Genomic DNA, 19,754 nt, shown 5'->3' with positions numbered 1-19,754 from the left:
TTTAATGCTAGAGTAGGTTCAGACTACCAGACTCGGCAGAGAGGAATGGAGTTGGAGACAGCAACAGCAATGGTCACCTCCTACTAAAGATTTGTGCATCTCATGATTCTCATGACCAACACTGTCTTCCATTTTCATAAATGCAATAAAACTTCACAGATGTACCCTCACAGCAAACACTGGCATTTAATAGACTATGTGATTGTAAGGAGAACAGACTGACAGAATGTGAGAGTGACAAGGCAATGTGTTGTACAGAGTGCTGGACTGATCATAGACTTATCTTCCCCTTGCATTCAGTGAGAGAGAATGAATATTACAATGAAGGGCTGGACCTATTTTAATGAATTTCGATTATGTCATTTACTTTTAAATTACCCCCAGCCTTGGGCAATATAATCAAAGAATTTATCCAACCCAAACCTGAATGGGATTAAATTCCTCAAGAGGTTGGGAGAGTTCATTCAATCTCATTATTGGTAATGTCCATTTGATGAGCACTATAGAAAAAGGGAAACTCTGGATTTCCCAAATCTTTAATTATTTTTTTTTTGCCCTAGCCAAAGGATACTTTGTGTTTTTTATTGGATCTTTTTAAAAGCCTTTATAATTCACTTGTCAATAGCAGAAATAAACTTGTGAGCACCAGCCTAGGGACACATACAACAGTATTGTGGGTCAGAGTCTCAGGCAACTCTAATGAAGAGACCTGATCTCCAGAGAGGGGCAGTCACTAGATGGAGGAATTACAAAGACAAACAAGACAGCCTCTGTGAGCACGTGAAGGCGGTTCTTAATAGACTGCCAGGAGAGTGAGCTTCACTCAGCCCGACCAGGCCATTTAGGGCCAGTTTCTGGATAAAAATCTTTAATTATCAAAGTGGCTACAAATGAAAAAAATGCCACCAGAGTCACCACTATTCTCAAGGCTTTGAACCAGTTAGGATAATGGGGCAGGAGAAAGACTTCATTGTGTAATGCCACCCCAAAGCCCAAATCTTTAATTATTAATAATCATTTCTCTCAATACCATAATTGGTTTAGTCATTCCCCAATTGGTAGGCAACCATTTAGTTTCCAGTTTTTTGCTACCTAAAAAGATTTGCTATTGACATTTTAAAAATATGGGTCTTTTTCCTCTTTCCCTACTCTCTTTGGGATATAGACCTACTAAGTTATATGGCTTTGTCAAAGGGCATATGCACTGTCTAGTAACTTTTGGGGCATAGTTCCAAATTGCTTTCCAAAATTATTAGACTAATTCACATGTCCAGCAACAATACAATAGTATGCCTACTTTTTCCAAAGCCCCTCCAATATGTGTCATTTTGGTTTTTTGTCATCTTTATCAATATGATAGGTAAGAGATAGAACTTCAGAGTTGCTTTAATTTTAGGTATACATTTTAGACATCTCCAATGTGCTGGTTGTTTTGCTTACTTGAACTTATTTGTTACAAGGAAAAGGCAAGGAGTCACTGGGAGATGACGATGTTTAAAAAATATATAACATTTTTAAAATTTAAAAATGAAATTATTTTTTAAAACAAACTAAGGGAGAGGTACATCAACTAAAAATCAAATATTTACTGAGTGCTAGATCTAGTATAAAAAATAAACAAAAAAATTACTACAAAGTCCAGGTCCTCAAGGAATTTATAATCAAGTTAGTGAGACAAGGTTAGCATTTAGGAAATTATATATGACATGCCTATAAATGTTGCCTGAGGGAATCTAAAAGCACTAATAATCCCAACAGAAAGGTAACATGTAGATATAATGTCAAATCTAATTTGATTTTTTTAATGATTAAAAATTATGTACCTTATTTAACTTTAGATAGTAATTTGAATAAAATGTATAACATGTTAAAGATAAAGGTAGCAGATTCATAAAAGATTTGATAGAATATCTATTGAAGAAATAAATATTACTCTTACCCTGTAAAATTAAAGCAAGTTTTCTTAAAATCAAAACATTTTAAGTGCACACTGATGACACAGTGATCACAGCAAAAACATCAGCAACTAACAATTCAATACAACCAGTGTGGTTTTTTCTTAGTTGGTTAATAAAAATTTCATTACCCTCTTGTCATTGTAATTTTTTTTATAGTAGTTGGGGGGCCTTAGAAGAACCTTCAGTTATTTTTCTAAAGTTATGCAAACGATAATCATTTATACTCCTATCTCATTTACACTCCATTGGAGGTAATAGCTAGGGATTTTGTTAATTCATTTCAAGGAACAGAGCCAGTAGGCCAAATACTTTCTCAAAATAGTATTAATAATGCCTGTTGCTTAGTGATGAGGGAACTATTCAAGGGAATTTGAAATTGGAATGAATTTTATTCACCACAGTAAAATTCTATTACAAGGAAAGAATCACTGCCCTGCTAAAACCCTTCTATTCTATTCCATCCCCCAGACGTCCATTTGACCTATACATTCAGAGACATGTTCTCTTTCATTTTAGTCACTTTTGTTCTATTTGAACCCCATTTGAATAAAACAGTGGCAGGCACTATAAAAATAATAAAAGAGGATAAAGGTAAAAATTCAACCATGGAAATTACCAGTACAAAAAAAGAATCCTGAAATAGAATATTTCCATGGTATAACTCACTACCTGGGGGAACTTCCAGTAGTAAGCAGTGCCAATACAGACATAACAGATCTCCTACAACAGAAATCCCCATATCTGGTCATGTTAATAGACAATATTCATAATAGAAATGTTTGCTTGTATATTGTTTGTGCAGCAGACAAGAGGAGAAGGGGAAAAGTAGACTTAAAAATTAGCCTTCAACTTCCTTCAATCCTTCCCACTTCCAATATTGCAACTAACCTACCTAGACTTTCAACCTACCTACTAAAACAAAACAAAACAAAACAAAACACACAGAAAGAACCAGGAATTTAGGAGAGTACTAAAGACAGAATGGCATAATATTCTGCCCCAGCCTCCCACCCCCCCAAAGACCACTTTTTTTCACCTGGTAAATTAGTATAAGGAAGCTTAGAGTCAAATGGCATAACCCTATATCCTAGAGAGGCTAGGAATATATTTGTGCAAATTTTCAAGTAATAAAAAATTCAAAAAATAGCAAAATAATCTGGATTTTTAAATGGAGTTCATTGCAATGAAAAAAAAATTTAGAAAAGCAAATTTAAATTTTTCCTGAGTGATGATTATAGAGAACTTTCTTTAAGTAAAATGATAGCTCAACAAAGAAAAGAAAAGAAACTCACAGAGAAATTAAGCATCTATTTTATTCTAACATAAATAATCTCATTTCAGTACTTCAAGGATCTTGTGATTTCCTCAGTATAGGGACTCCCCTCACAGAGCAACCCACAAATATTTATCTAAAAATACGTACCCAAGTTGGTATACAACCTCCAATTCCAAGCAGAATAGAAGAAGCTCCTTGAGGGCAGTAACAGTTTGGCTTAGTTCTTTATATTCCCAGCACCTATCAAAAGTGGCTGGCCTTTAGCGTATGTTTCATAAATTTTTACTGAATAGAAATTATTTAGCAAACATTTATTAAGTGCCTCCTAGTATAACTGTTGGTGCTTTCTAGCACAAAAAAGCAATGAAAATCACCCTACATGCTAAATCCAGATAGAGAGCTCATGGACTCAGACTATGGAGTAAAGCATATTTTCTTTATTTGGGGAAGGGGGTTTAGGGGGATGGAGTTATGACTAATGCAAGAATTTGCTTTGCATGACTACAAATTTGCAACAAGCTTTTTGGGGGTTTGGTTTTGGGGATTGGTTGGGGGGGTTGCCTTCTCAATGGAGAGTGGAGGAGGAGAAAGAAAGGAAAGAATTTGGAGCTTAAAATAAAATAGATTTTTTTAAAAAACAGTATCTTTTATATGAAAACACCTGCTACAGCATTACTATCTATACTATCTTTGTGAAGCTTATCTTTTTGTTCAGTGGTGTCTGACTGCTCATGACCCTATTTGGGTTTTCTTGGAGTGTTTTGCTATTTCCTACTCCAAATCATTTTACAGATGAAGAAACTGAGGCAAACTGGGTTAAGTGACTTGTCCAGGGTCCCATGGCTAGTAAGTGTCTGAGATCACACTTGAACTCGGGAAGATGAGTCTTCCTGACTTGATGTCTGGCACTCTTTGCACTGTGCCACTCGCTGCCTCAGCTGGATCTTAGTACGTCCCTGAAGCGTTTTGTCTTCACTTGCTTTGAACCACCAGGTGTGTAAGTAAGGCTATGCTGAAGGCTTCTCAGCCACGATGATTCCTGAGCTCTTGGGCTGTAAAGGTTTTTCTCTTCTTTGCTATTAGTTTGACACCTGTCACTTTTGGCTGCTGTCCAGCACGCCTGGGGTAATGGTAAAAATGGGAAATCACATTTCACATTCTTCTAATGTTCCTGTCTGTAAAAATTAACTCCAGTGAAGACTCATAATAGGAAGGAGGCATACGTAAAGAAATGGCTATAAAATAAAAGGCAGCACTGAAATATTCATTGTTAAAGAATATTCTCCATATAGGTGAATCCACTTGCAGACAGACAGCAATCTGTAACAAAGAGGTACTAGGCAAAATTATTACATGATAGGGATGCCTTATCTTCAAGAGAAATCATTAGCAGGTAGAGATAGTAGATGATCACCTTTCTGAAGTTCTTTCACACATCTAGTTTTGGAATTCTAGAAACTGTGCATCCTTTAGAGAAATTTGAAGGCGATAAGCAAATTAAATTAAATAATTGAAATTAAATCTGTGCCTCGGTGACTAAGCTATTCACTCTCATGACTAAGAGACAAAAACTACCTTTTTTGAACATTAATAGACAAGGTAACTAACTGAAGCAACAACCCACTTTGAGAGGGAGAGAAAGGATGAAGTATGTACCAGGGAGGTGAGGCCACCACCAGCATTTACTGGGGGTGGGGGGGGGGGGGGGGGGGGGTAGGATATGAAGGAAGGATTTATTAAGTGCTTACACTATACAAATGCTTTCTTCATTCATTCACTGTTATGAAGATAAAAAAGAGAAAGAAGGGAGGTATTACTAGTTATTCTAAGCATTAGATACAACCATCTCCAATTATAACAAGTTAGTACTTTAAAAGTATTTTTAGGGGCGGCCAGGTGGCACAGTGAGTAAGAGCGCCGGCCCCAGCATCGGGAGACCTGGGATCGGTTCCGGCCTCAGATACTTGGCACCCACACAAAATAACTGGCCATGTAACCTTGAGCAAGTTACTTAACCCCAATTGCTTAAAATAAATAAATAAAGATAAAAAATAAATAAAAGTATTTTTAGATGCCCAAGCACTATTAAAAATATGTAAATTTTTAGCTTTTGAGGAAGGGCTAAAATGAAGCAGACATTATATACAAATATAAACTTAATATATAATGCCTGGCATATAGAAAGCACTTAATAGTTTATTCATTTGTTGAATAATTGATTGGTCAAAGTATATAAACAGAGAGTTATCAAAAGAAGAAAACAAGCTATCAACAGTAACAAAAAAATGCTCCAATGCACTGATCAGAAGAATGAACAATTTTAAAACTCTGAAGTTACACCTCACACCTATCATACTGGCAAAGATGACAAAAAATAATGATTATTGTAGAGGCTAGAAGACTGGCACACTGTTGGTTGTGATGTGAATTCATCCAGCTGTTCTAGAGAGCAATTCAAAACTATGCCCATGAAAATCATTAAATTCTGCATGTCCTTTGACCCAACAATATAACTACTTTGTCTCTTATTCCCCCAACAAGACCAAAGAAAGAGGAAAAGGACCCAAATGCATAAAAATACCTATAGCAGTTCTTTTTATATCAATTAGGGAATGACTAAACAAAGTATGGTACATTAAAATAATACAGGGATTCTTCATTGCTTTTGTGTCACATAGACCCCTTTGACAGTCTGGTGAAACCTGTGCACCCTTTCTCAGAATAATGTTTATTGTTTCTATTTATAAATGGAGGAAATTATATTTTGAATCAGTTTTTTTTGTTTCTGCAAAGGTACCTGCAACAGAAAAACTTACAGGTACGATGGTATATGCATTAACTGGAATAAACTAAAAATATTTTTTAACATAAAATAAACCCTTTAATAAGAAGAAAAAAATTCAACTGAGGCAAGCAGAGGTTACGTGATTTAGCTAGGGTCACACTGCTACTAAGTGTCTGAATCTGGATTTGACCTTAGGCCTTCTTGATGCCAGGCCCAAAGCTCTATCCACTAGGCCACCAGCTGCTCATGTTTTAAGCCCAAAGGCAATATCAGGTATTATTCAAATTTTTCTTCTCCCACAGTGCCTGTTACACTTGTGCTTAATAAATGGTAGCTGAAATGAAATTAAAATGCTTTCTACAAATTATAATAGGTGAAATAAGTGAAAAAGACAAAAATAAATTCCTGAATTTAAGTTTAAAAAATTTAAACGTGCAAGACATGAAAAAAAATTGACTTAAAAAGAGCTCCTATAAAAATATCTGAGAGGTTTAGTCAATTCTGAGTTCAACATTGCAGCAATCAAAAAAGGAATGGAAACATAGGACGAATAAGCAGACATATGGTACCCATATCAAGATTATATGATATTGGCTATATCACTTTTGAGAAACATTATTCATTTCTATGTGTCATATTTTAAGAGGGCCAAAACTGAAGTGTAACTATCTAATGGAAGGTGGCCAGAATGGATGGAAAATTTTTGACGGAAAATGTATGTCCTATCAGCTTTGTTCATCAATCAAAACAAATCAATAAAAAAGAAAAATGAGATCTCTATTAAACAGGCTCAAATGGGTAGGAAATAGAAATGTGAAGCTAAAATGTGAATTAGTAAGAAATGGGCACTTCCTGTATACTTAATAAAATTTTAACTGACAATAAAAACTACTAATTGCAGTGGCAATGAATTTCAAATTTATTGTTTTATTTCTGGCTATTTTGGCCATATTTCCCCATTTGTATTCTAGTTGGTTGCCAAATATATGTAAAAAGAATTCTTCTGCTGCTTCTTTTTTAAAATATTAGTATAGTAAAGTATTAGAAGGTCAAGTGTTTCTTAGCCATCTGTTCCCACTAATGCCATATACATCAGTTCATAAACAGAGGCAGTTTCACCCACCGGGCTCTCTGATTGCTTCATACAAATGTACCAGCTGCCTAACTGTGCTGAGCATGCTTGCTGTGCTTTTTTATGAACTAATTGCATCCATGGGGCTAACTTAAGGCAGTGCTTCTCTGGCATCACCTTTGCCAACTATGACAGCTGTTAGAAGAAAGCCTGTAGTGCGTACACAATTGCTTGTAGTCTTCCTTCAAACATGGCTCAAGCAAAACATCTCTGAATAATGTGTTTTTCTAATGGAGTGTCAGCACAATAAGAAGACGAAACAGAACCAATATAATCATACTGCTCACCAGAAAAGTCACTGTACTGTATGTGTTATGTCTATAAACAATTATTTTAAGTTTTTTTAACTTATATTCTTGTTTGCAGAAATTCCTGAAACTCAATTAAATCTGCCAACGAAATAATTTATTACTATTTAACATGCAAATAAATTATCTTACACAAATATATATTCTCAATAAAGGCCAAGGAAATCAGAGATTTAAGATTTATTTAAAGTGGAAAATACTTTATAAGACAAATAATAATATCTAATATGTAGGCAAGAATATGTATAATAATATTTTGAATAAAATCACCATTTACTTTATTCATAGAATTATTACCACCAGATAAAGCCAAACAAATAAGAAAAGTCAAATGAACTGGTATCAAATAAACCTGAGAAGACTCAGGTCAAGTTAATAATAGCCTAAAATATGCATTAATTAATCGATCAACAAGCCTTTATTAAATGCCTACTTTGTGTCAAGCTAAACATGGGGGACATATGTACAAAGACTGAAACTATTCCTGCTTGCAGGGAATTTCTATTCTAATGGGAAGACAACTACTTACAAAAAGACACAGAGCATAAAAATAAAATGAAAAATACATATAAAAAGAAATTAAATACAACGCAATTTGGGAGGGAGACCTTTTGCATTTGGGGATTAGAAAGGCTTCATACAGAGGATGGTGCTATTGCTGCATCTTAAAGAAATAAAAGAACTCTATAAGGTAGGGGCAATGAGGGCATACATTTGAGGCATGGGAATAGCTAGTACAAAATAGCTAGTATGGAAACTGAGGATGACATGTTCCATGGAAAGAACAAAGAAAAGGCCAGTTTGGTTGGATCACAAAGAGCAAGGAAGGGAATAATACCCAAAGAGTCTGGAAAGTTAGGGAGTGTCCAGGTTGTGAAAGGCTTTAAAAAGCAAACAGAACAGTTTATATTTTATCCTAATGCAACAGGAAATGACTGGAATTGATTGACTAGGAGAATGAAATGGTCAGCTCTGTGCCTAAGGAAAATTAGCTAGTCAGCAATGTGTATCACGAGCTAGAGTGGGGAGAGACTTGAGGCATTTAGGAAGCTGCTACAATGATTGAAACAAGAAGAGATGAGGACCAGGAATAACATGGTAACTGTGAAGAAAAGGGGAGGGAATTGAGAGGGGAGAGAGGCAAGATGGAAGAGATGTTGCAGAAGTGGAAGCATGAAGATATGGCAGGAAGATATGATTAGATATGTAGAGTGAGGGCTTAAGAGGAGATGGTGTTTCAAAAAAGGAGCCTGAGAAGATGTGAACAGGGAGGGAGGAGGAAAACAAAGAAAAAACAGATACATGAAACCCATCCAGGTGGTATAGAAGATAAGACCTATTTGGTCTCACAAACAGGAAGACCTGAGTTCAAATCCTGCCTCAGGCACTTACTGGTAGTCATTTAACCTCCCTCTGCCTCAGTTTTCTCATCTGTAAAATGGGGGTAATAATAGTGTCTATCACACAGAGTTGTTGTGAAGCTCAAATGAGACATTATATGTAAATACCTGCTGTTATTATTATGTTCAGGAAGAAGGGTAGTCAATCAATCCAACAACAAGAATTTAGAAAGGGAAAAACAACTAATGGGAAAAACTATGTGCACATAATAAATTAAGGATTTCTCCTTGCTGATATCCTGTGTAATCTCTCTACTTAGAATCACAGAATCATCGATTTAGAAATGAAAGAGACTTTACAAGGTTTCTATTTCAATCCCTTCCTTTTTCAACTCTGGAAAATAATACTCAGGGAGATTAAGTGATTCACCAAAGGTCGCCCAAGTAGTAAGTGAAAGAGCTGGAATTTGAACACAGCCTCTCTGACTCCCAAATCCAGCATCCTTTCTACTGCAATAGGCTTCATTAGATAAGCTCTCAGGTGTCATGGGGAAAAAATTTACTTTTTTAAATGATTTAAAACTTTATGTTATAAAGTGAGTCTTAGTCTTATACATATCAACAAATCAAATATCTCTGTGTATTTTCCTTGTATAAGGTATTATTCTGGGTACTGTAGGAGACACATATACACAGCTGCTACTTACCACAGAAAGAATGTACCATCAAACTAGAGTGATCACTGACTCTTGCGGGAGAATCTCAAAATTCATTTTAAGAGAATGATACAATCAGAGATTTTGAGCTGGATGAGACCTGAGACGATCTCGAGTAGACATTACCATCATCTTAAGCTATCATTCTACATCCCTCTTCCCTTTCATAGCCAAATGAGGAAACAGATGAATAAAACAGAATTTCAGTTCTTACTGTGTGCAAAGCCCTCTCCTAAGTTCTGGGGACACACACAGAAAGAGAAGCAAGTCAGTCCCCGCTCTCTGGGAGGTCACACAAGTCCCCAGAATTTCTTTATAATAGCAATAAAATCCATCAGGGAGAGATAGAAGGAGAAATTCCATTTTAAAATAAATATAGAATGTATAAATTTATAAAATACTTGGGAGTCTACCTAGCAAGATACACTTAGGAACTATATGACTATAGGTATAAAACACTGTTTATACAAATAAAGACACCTAATAAATAATTAGAGAATATGAATTGTTCATGTGTAGGCTGAGCCAACACAACAGAAATGACAATATTATCTAATTTAATATATTTATTCGGTGCCCTACCAATCAAAGTTCCAAAAGATTACTTTATGATACTAGAAAAATATTAAATTAATCTGTAATTATAAAAAGTCAAGAATCTACAAAATGTCAAGAATCTCAAGAGAAATAGTAAAAAAAAAAAAAGGGGGGGGGGAGGCTACAGGGGACGAGACAAGGTCCTGGCAAAATCAGATCTAAAACTATACTACAAAACTATACTATGAAATAATTCTCAAAACAATTTGGTACAGCTTAAGAAATAAATCAATTGGTAGGACAGATATGCAGAAGCAAGTAAACCTAGTAGCCTAGTACCCAGTAAATACAAAGATAGCAACTGGGGGTACTCACTATTTGATAAAAATTGCAGGGAAAAGTAGACAGTAGTATATAAGGAATTAAGTTTAGACTAACACCTCACACTTCATACCAGGATAAGTTCCAAATGTACACTGTTGTTATTCAGTCATTTCAGTCATATCGAACTCTTCATGATCCCGTTTGAAGTTTTCACAGTGTTTTCTCCTTCTGAGTTTATGTCTTGTTCTTCCAAGACACCATGGTAGCTTTTTATGGTCAAATTCTTTTTTTGTTTGTTTTTGTTTGCTCATATTTCTTGTTTTGCTCAAATTCTTGTTTTTGTTTGCTCGTATTTCTAGCCTATTTCTTAACTTCGAATTTTTGCTAAAATTAGCCTCTGCTCCCCTGGGGGTAGGGAGGCACCATCCCTAGCTTTAGGTTTTTTTCTTGCTGCTGTTTTCTGAGCTAGCTATGAGGGTCAACAAGTTTTTGGTTACTCCATCTTTCTTTTCTTCAGCATCATTTCCATGTCCCCATATAGCACAACTGGCACTGTGATATTATAATCCAAATACTGTGGCTCCAGTGACCTTAATGGTGAAATGGAATTGTTATAAAAAAAATCTTTAGAGATATTGTCAATTTGTTATCAGTTATTCTTTCATTCTGATCTTTAAATGCTCCACAGATGACTTTGTTTTGTTTTATCCATTACAAAACTTTCTCCAAATTCGTTTTTCCTTCCATTGTTTAAGAAGTAAAACTCTTGCTATTCTTCTAGTACCCTCCTTTTTAAGACTTTACAAACAAATTTATAAATTTATAAACTAAACCAGTGTTGTCCTTAGCTGCCAAATCTCTCAGTTATGAAAGAGGTCAAATATTTGCTGGCTGAAATGGTTCCTAGGCTCTTTTTGTCTCATAATTTTGACAAATGAACTTCCTAATTCCAATTCCACAATTCCAATTGCCTGCTAGACACCTCCAGTTGGATGTACTTATGGCACATGGAAATATTAGATTTGTCCTTATACCTGCCCCCCTTTAAATTTTTTTCTTTTCATAAATAAATGCATTCAGTAAATTTTTTGTTGACTAATTTACTATCTTAAATATGTATCACAGTACTTTGCAAACAAGATACACTTTTATTTTTGTCTGGCTATGATTTCACTGGTATAGAAAAGGCCAAGTGAGGAAACTACTCATGCAGATCTGTCAGTCAACAAACATTTATCACAATTCTATAATGTGCCAAGCATTGTGCTGGGCCCTGAGAATACACAGAAAAACTAAAACAATTCCTTTCGTCAAGGACCTTACATTCTATCAGGGTACACCATAAATACATAAACTATTGTACACACAGTGGATACAAGGTAATTCTCAGAGCAGAAGGCAACTAGTAGCTGGTAAAATAAGAAAAGTGTTCATGTAAAAGTGTTGATTAAACTGAGTCTTAAAAGGAATAAAAGATTCTAGAAGGTGGTGGTGAGACACATTCTAGGCACAGGGGACAGCCAGCTCAAAAGCAGAGAGGCAGAAGATGGACTGTTATGTGAGGTCAGCCCCCAGAACGCGGGGTGGGGCGGGTCCCCTTTGAGAGATTGAAGGGATGACAAGGAGCAGACTAAAAAACAATCAGAGGCTATGGAGAGACTTCCACTCTATCAAGTGGAAGGTGTTCTTGTAGCAATGAAAGAGCAGATTCATCAAATTACCCATGCAAAGGGAATATATCTATTCATAGATAGTTATGAATAATGGTCATATAAGCAACTGTAAGGTTTTTTTACTTTTAAAGATATCAAATGGGCCAGACAGGTAGCACAGCAAGTAAGAACACCGGCCCCAGTGTCAGGATGACCTGGGGATCGAATCCGGGCTCAGACACTTAGCACCCACCTAGAAACACCTGGCCGTGTAACCTTGAGCAAGTTACTTAACCCCAATTCCTTTATAAAAAAAAAAAAAGAAAGGTATCAAATATTGTTATGTCAAATAACCTACCAAAACCTAAAAACAGGTCAAATTTCTACTAAGATAGCTGAGTAATATTTTGAGGTAAGATTTAATAGTTTATTTTATAACATTGAAATACATATAATTCTCCATAATTATCTTAACTTTACAGATATTCACAGTAAATATATATGTATATCTATACACATATATATGTTAAAATGTGCTGTTGGTTTTTTTTTTTTCCATTACCACAAACTTAAAAAAAAGGATATGTTCTTTCAATTCCTTTAAATACTCATTTGGGACAAATCTCATTGTCATTTTCTGTGTTACAACAACATTTTTTTCACAATAAATGAATAATGCTTCTAACTCCAACCATTAAGTGCTAGCTATTGTTAAAAAATATTTGGAGAAATATATAATATGTATACACAAGTGATTGCCATATGGAGCTTGAGAATCCGATTGCCTGCAATGTTGATAATGACATCAAAGTAACAGATGCTGTAGGCTTATAAATTACAAAGATGTTTTGGATAACCTGTTATGTGACGTAAATGGCTTTTTATATTACTACATGATCTTTTTGTGTCTTTCACCTTATATCAGGCAAGGGCTGGTTAGATTTCATTATACATGTAATATCTATACACATATATATTCATTAGTTTCCATTATGATAAAAATCAAATATTAGTTCTAATTGATCTCCACACAATTACTTCCATCTTGAAGTGTTATTTAAACATCATCATTATTATGAAAAGAATGCCCCCATCTCAATAAATTACAGACCTATTCCTTTAAATTTTAGCAATAATAATTCTAATTCCAATGACAATTTCTACATCAAATGTACAGTTACTTCAGGTAAATGTTTTATACAATATAATTCATTCCTGAAAATTTGTTATTGTTGTTCAGTTATGTCCAACTCTTCATGACCTTGTTTAGGGTTTTCTTGGCAAAGATAATGAAGCAGTTTGCCATTGCCTTTTCCAGCCCATTTTACAGATGAGGAAACTGAGGCAAACAGGGGCTAAGTGACTTGCCCAGAGTCACACAGCTAGTTAAGTGACTGAGATCAGATTTGTACTCAGTTGTCTTCCTGACTTTAGAACCGGCACTCATCCACTGTGCCACCTAGCTGCCCTATGAAAATTTTTGCATAAACTAAATTCATATTTTCTGATATTTATAATTAGAAAAATTTTAAATTGATCTTCAAAGCAGTATAGTAACTACTAAAATATTTAAGTTTCTTTGTCCACCTCTGTTAAATAGAATCCCTTCTAACTAATCCCTAATTAAAATTTCCCTCAGTTTATGAAAAATATACATAGATTCTAGCAAAGTATCTGATAAAATCTTTCAAACTCTACACAAATATATGATGGAGAAATGTAAATTAGATTACAATTGGATTGGAGAGTAGGAAATTAGATAAGAAAAAAATATATAATGCTAGATTACAGACAACTTCAGGGAGAGGTGGAGTCAAAATGGCAGACTAGCAGGAAGAAATACAGCAAGTTTCTCCCCAACCCCCAACTCCACTGAAAATAATCTAGAAAATGCACCAGACTAAATCCTGCTTAAGAATCAAAGAAAAAAAATAAGTCATTTTTGTCCAGGTTAACACATGAAGACAGAAAGAGGTTTGCAGACACTGGGGGCCAGATGTGAACAGGAATATACAAGAAACAGCATTCCAGTACAAGGCTGTGCACCAGTACAAGAAGAAGTCTGAGAACCAGTATGAAGGGACCTAACTGGGTGTAAAATGCAGGAATAGGTGCAAACATAGCTCTGCGACTCACCACCCCTTACAGGTCACAAACTCAGGGCTGACTGAGGAAGGGACCTGCTCCTAGGGGTAGTATTCCAGGCTGAGAAGTGGTTTTGAGCCTCAGCTTGTATACCAAACAAGAAGTACATTCACACATAAATATTGTTCTCAGGCTGATAATCCATATAAAATATGGGTTTAAAATAAATCTTCCCCTGTAGGAATCTCTAGGACCTCGGTCCCAGCGTAGGCTTTGACTTCAATTAGATAGATAGACAGACAGACAGACAGACAGATAGATAGATAGGCTTTTCCTGATCACTTCAGTTCACACTGATCTCTTACTTCTTTGGACACAACTCGCCTACATAACTTACGTTGATACTACTATGTCACTCACTCAACTAGCATTTGTTAAACAGCTACCATGTGCTAGGCACTGTGCTAGTTTCTAGGGCTACGAAGACACAAGAGAGTGTGGCTCAGCCCTTGGGGATGGGGAGCACAGCATGCATATGAGAAATTAAATTCAAAGTAATTTTGAATGGAAGGAACTAGAACCTAGAGGGACAGAGTGTCGGAGTAGGCTTCTTAAAAGAGTTGGCCCCTGAGTTAGCATGAAGAATGCCAGGGAATCACAGAGACACAGGTGAGGAGGGAGCATATTTCAAACATTAGAGACAGTCTATGACTCAGGGGTGGGGAAGCTGCAGCCCCAAGGCCATGTGTGGCCGGATAGGTCCTTGGGTCTAGCCTTTTGGCTGAGTCCAATTTTATAGAACAAATTCTTTTATTAAGGGCTCTAAGTCCTCAAATGTAGCCCTTTCACTGAATCCAAACTTCAAAGAACAAATAAAAGGATTTATTCTGTGAAACTTGAACTCAGTAAAAAGGCTGCACCCAAGGATCTAGAGGGTCACATGTGGCCTCGAGGCTGCAGGTTCCCTACCCCTTGACAAAAAAAAGGAAAGAAGGTGAAAACTAACATGCTTCAGTCTACATTCCCACAGTGTCAGTTCTTTCTCTGGAGGTGGATTGTATGCTCCATCATAGTCCTTTGGGATTATCTTAGATCACTGTATTGCTGAGAATAGCTAAGTCATTCACAACTCTTCATCTTACAATATTGCTGTTACTTTGTATAATGTTCTCCTGGTTCTGTTTACTTTACTTTGCATCAGCTCACATAAATCTTTCCAGGTTTTTCTGAAATCATCCTGCTTGTCATTTCTTTGTATATACTACTTATAAGCAAGTTCCCACTTCCCATAGAATATAAACTCTTTATGGAACAGTTAAATAACAAAATAGAAATTCTGAAAATCAAGGAAGAAATAACAAAACTGAAAGCAAAAATAATTATCCAAATGACAAATAAAACTAGAAGTTGGTTTTTTGAAAAAGACAATAAAAAATAGATAAATTATTAGGTAGTCTAATTTTAAAGAGAGAGAATAAAATCAAACTGGCAACATCAAAAAGAAAAAAGAAAAAAAAGAATTAACAACAAATGAAGAGATGAAATAATTAGAAATAATTTTACCTAATTATGTGATAACAAAATTGCTAATTTAATTAAAATAAATGTATATTTACAGAAATGCCAAATACTCAGATAAACTCAGATATCCAGAACATGAATTTAAGTAGATCAATCCCATGAAAAGGAATTGAACAAGCTATAAATTAAAACCCAAAGAAAAAAATCTTAATACCAGTGGATCTGCAAGTTATTCTATCAAACATTTAAAGAAAAATTAATCCCAGGGCGACCAGGTAGCACAGCGAGTAAGAGCACCGGCTCCAGTGTTGAGAAGACCTGGAGATCGAATCCCGGGCTCAGATACTTAGCACCCACCCAGAAACACCTGGCTGTGTAACCTTGAGCAAGTTACTTAACCACAATTGCTTAGAGGCGGCCAGGTGGCTCAGCGAATAAGAGCACCAGCTCCAGTGTGGGGATGACCTGGATCAAATCCGGGATACTCAGATACTCAGCACCCACCCAGAAATAACTGGCCATGTAACCTTGAGCAAGTTACTTAACCCTGATTGCTTTAAAAAAAAAAAAGAAAAATTAATCCCAATATTTGGTCAACTTTGCTAAAAATAGAAAAAAGAAAAGAGCATATAAAATTTCTTTTCTGATACAAAGATTGTCTCGATCTGAGAGAGACAAAGGAGAAAAACAAATTCTCTAGTAATGATCAATACAAAAATACAGTATTAAGTACAGTATTAGCAAAAAGACTAAAGCAACATTTTAAAGGTTATTGAGTATGACCAGGTGGATTTGATGCCAGGGATACAGGATGTCCATTATCAGGAAAACTACAAATATAATAGACTACAATAATAATGAGAAATATAAAAATGACAAAATAACATAAATATCTGCAAAAAAAAATCTTTCTGACAAAATGTAATAACCCTTTTCTGTTAAAAACACCAGAAAGCATAAATGGGCCTACTCTTAATATGGTAAATAGTTTCTACCAAGAGACATCTTTATTTGTAAAGAAGACTTCTCCAATAAGTTCAGAGTTAAAGCCAGAATGTACATTGTTATCATTATTATTAGAAAAAAAAAAAGAAATCATGAGAATAAGCAGATTCAAAGAAAAAAGAAAATTGTTACTTTTTCCCAGTGATAATGGCAATCTAATTAGATCATCCTAAATATTCAAATAAAAAGTTAAGTGAAACAATTACCAACAACAACAAAGTAATAGAATATAAAATAAACCCACATAAATCATCATTCTTTCTGTATATTACCAACAAAAACCAGCCAGAAGATACAGAAAGTGAAATTCCATTCAAAATAACAGAATGGAAAAAAAATTGGGAATTTTTTGTACAAGAACTACATGATTACAACTACAAAACACCCTGTGAAGAAATAAATAGACCTAAGAGACATATAAACTGCTCATACTTGTGTCATGCTAATAAAATGTAAATAGTAATAATGGTTCAATTAATTTCTGCATTCAGTGTATACCAATGAAACTGCCAAAGGCCTAGAAAAAATAATCACAGAATTCATCTAATGGAACAAAAGGTCAAGAATCTCAGGGGAAATAGGAACAAAAGTGGGAAAGACAGGGTCTAGCAATATCTTATCTTATACCATACTGCAAAAAAGTGATATTTGAAACTAGCGATGGTTAGAAAACAGAAAAATGGATTAGTGGAGGAAATTAGATTCATAAGATCCAGAGGCAAACAAATATAACAATATAATGGCCAATAAAGCCAAAGACTGCAATAATTTGCTTAAAGACTCCAGTTAACAAAAACTGCTAATAAAATTGAAAATTTACACATGTATCAAGTGTAACCTTTATGAAAGCAATCAGAAGATAAATTATGTTCTACAACAAACCATATCTTTACAGAAACACAGTTTACCTAAAGGTGTAGACAACAAAAATTCCAATATGTCTGTTTTTGTTGACTATAAAAAAGCATGTAATTCCATGAAGTTGTCCAAAACTTATCACCCTTACATATTTTAAAATCATATAAGATAACTCTTTTTACAATCCTATGATAAATGTCAATCACGTAAAACATGGAGAAATACGCTTGCCAAAAGAATGTGCCTCTGTCATACAGAACTACCAAGGCCAAGAGATTCCGTATTGTTGGCGATGTCCTTCAGATGTCCGTGTGCGCATACAACAATGTCGTAATTGCATCAAACCTTGGAACATTAATGGCCCTCCTGAATGAGCTCTATAATTACACAAAAAGATTCTGACCTAACTATCCACATAGGAAAAACAAAGGTGACTTAGAATCCTTATTTTCCGTACTGTAAGTACTACTACATAGCTATCAATAACTACATTTGCTCATCATTAAAGGACAATATTAGTCCCTATAAAGTTATATAAGTAATAATTGATTAAAGCTACTTAGCAGAAAATAACATGTTATTATATATCTATAAATTTAAAGTAATAGAAAAATCATTCATTGAAAAGTCATGTTAGCAATACTTATAGAAGCCCAACAAATATATTACTATGTGTGTGAACCATGTACCAAAATGTTATAGGTGTGAATTTTATGTAGGTCCCATTTAACAATAAATCAGTCCATTTAAAATGCAATAACTTAATATCATGGCTTCATCATTATCTATAATTATATGTGTGTGCTTGTGTATATGTACATACACATACAACCATGAACAAATATATTGATATATAAGTATATATACATGTATAATGTATGTGCATACACACACATACATACACAAACATATTTCATTTACCTGTCTAGGAAGTCGGAACAGGGAATTTTTGTAGAAAATATCTTTAGCCTGACTCCATGTCCCATCAATGATAATGATAGTGGAAAGATGATCAGAAGAATTTGATATCAATTCTTCCAAATTAATTGCTTCAGCACCAGGATACAAAATTAAAGTGCCAGGATTTCGGCAAATAGCGGAAAGTTCAGGATCTCTAAAATGAAAACAAGGAGAAAATAAGTTCTTTAGTGAATTGAAGAAACATTTTGTTCTGTATTAAATCTTCCTATCCCTCCATCCATGAGTCTATTCATTCCAACAGAAAAAAATAGCAACTCTAAGTAAAAAAAAAGTTAAGATACTGTGCATTCCCCAAACGACAGCAATAACTTAGTCACTTTCTGGTCTTTCCCATCTCTACCAATATTCCCTTTATGGTAGCACCTCTCTCCTGGCAGCTCTTGGTATTTTGGTTCTAACCTAAATCAAAAATTATTACTCTCCACAGTAAGAACTCCTCACTCTCTAGCTATCAAGCATAGGCAAGCACATGACACAACTTATTCTACTTTCATCCCACAGACAACTTCACTTTACTGAGAGGAGAGCCCCAAAACAGGCTTGAGCCACCTAGGTTACCGAGAGGCAAGAAGCTTAGACTCCATCCAGCTCCATTCTGGAATCGACTGGTGTTGGCCAAGTCAGAAGAAGTTCACAGCCTTAAAACTACTAAACCAACTCTAATGTCAAATATAAGGTCAAGGTATATCAGATACCTAATTCTTCTAAGATGTTGAAAAGAATAGAAAAGAATAGACATAAGGAATATTTTTTAAAGGAAATACCATAAAAACTGATTAGTTAATTCTCCATTTATAGCACTGACAAAGGTTTATAACATTGTGTGTATATGTATACATACACACATATATATATTTTAAATCCTATACATTTTAACCTAGATGGATTATATGATTTCTTTTGAATATATACACTTTTTTGATTATGTCTTTCTCAAGCTAATATCAAAAATGGCTTTGACATTCCTAACTACATAGTTGCTATAAGGGTTACAAGTGGGGAGGTGTGGGTGCAGAAAAAAAATATGACTTCATAATATGGATCCAGAAATGACTTTAAAATATGATGAATGATTGAGATTGAAATTTATACTACATAATTCATAAAACACATAATTTCTAAGGTGGGTACAAAACAAGCTAGAGAGATAGGAAAAGCCTAACTCCCATTTGGGGTCAGGCCATATCCAGAATGAATTTCAGCCCTGTGAATCTAGAGTCAGGACTTCTTGGTGGAGGAAGCCACCTAGACCACAGGTAACACATGAATGAGTGAG

The 19,754-nt window shown here is 34.9% G+C and overlaps 1 protein-coding gene across 1 annotated transcript in view; it reads right to left on the bottom strand.

Moving 5' to 3' along the window:
- The window catches only part of DTWD2 (DTW domain containing 2), a 123,926-nt gene that overhangs the window by 53,415 nt on the left and 50,757 nt on the right, over positions 1-19,754 (bottom strand). The window contains exon 4 of the mRNA XM_069087845.1: positions 18,419-18,611. Within this exon, the coding sequence (XP_068943946.1) occupies positions 18,419-18,611 (193 nt within the window). The remainder of the gene's footprint in view (positions 1-18,418; positions 18,612-19,754) is intronic.

Source organism: Petaurus breviceps, unplaced genomic scaffold, assembly GCF_028583685.1.
Source record: "Petaurus breviceps papuanus isolate PSGF00001 unplaced genomic scaffold, PetGlider_PUasm1.0 183, whole genome shotgun sequence".
NCBI classification, from domain to species: domain Eukaryota; kingdom Metazoa; phylum Chordata; class Mammalia; order Diprotodontia; family Petauridae; genus Petaurus; species Petaurus breviceps.
The sequence above is the reverse complement of the archived record's forward strand: the minus strand, read 5'-3'. Positions and strand labels throughout refer to the sequence as shown.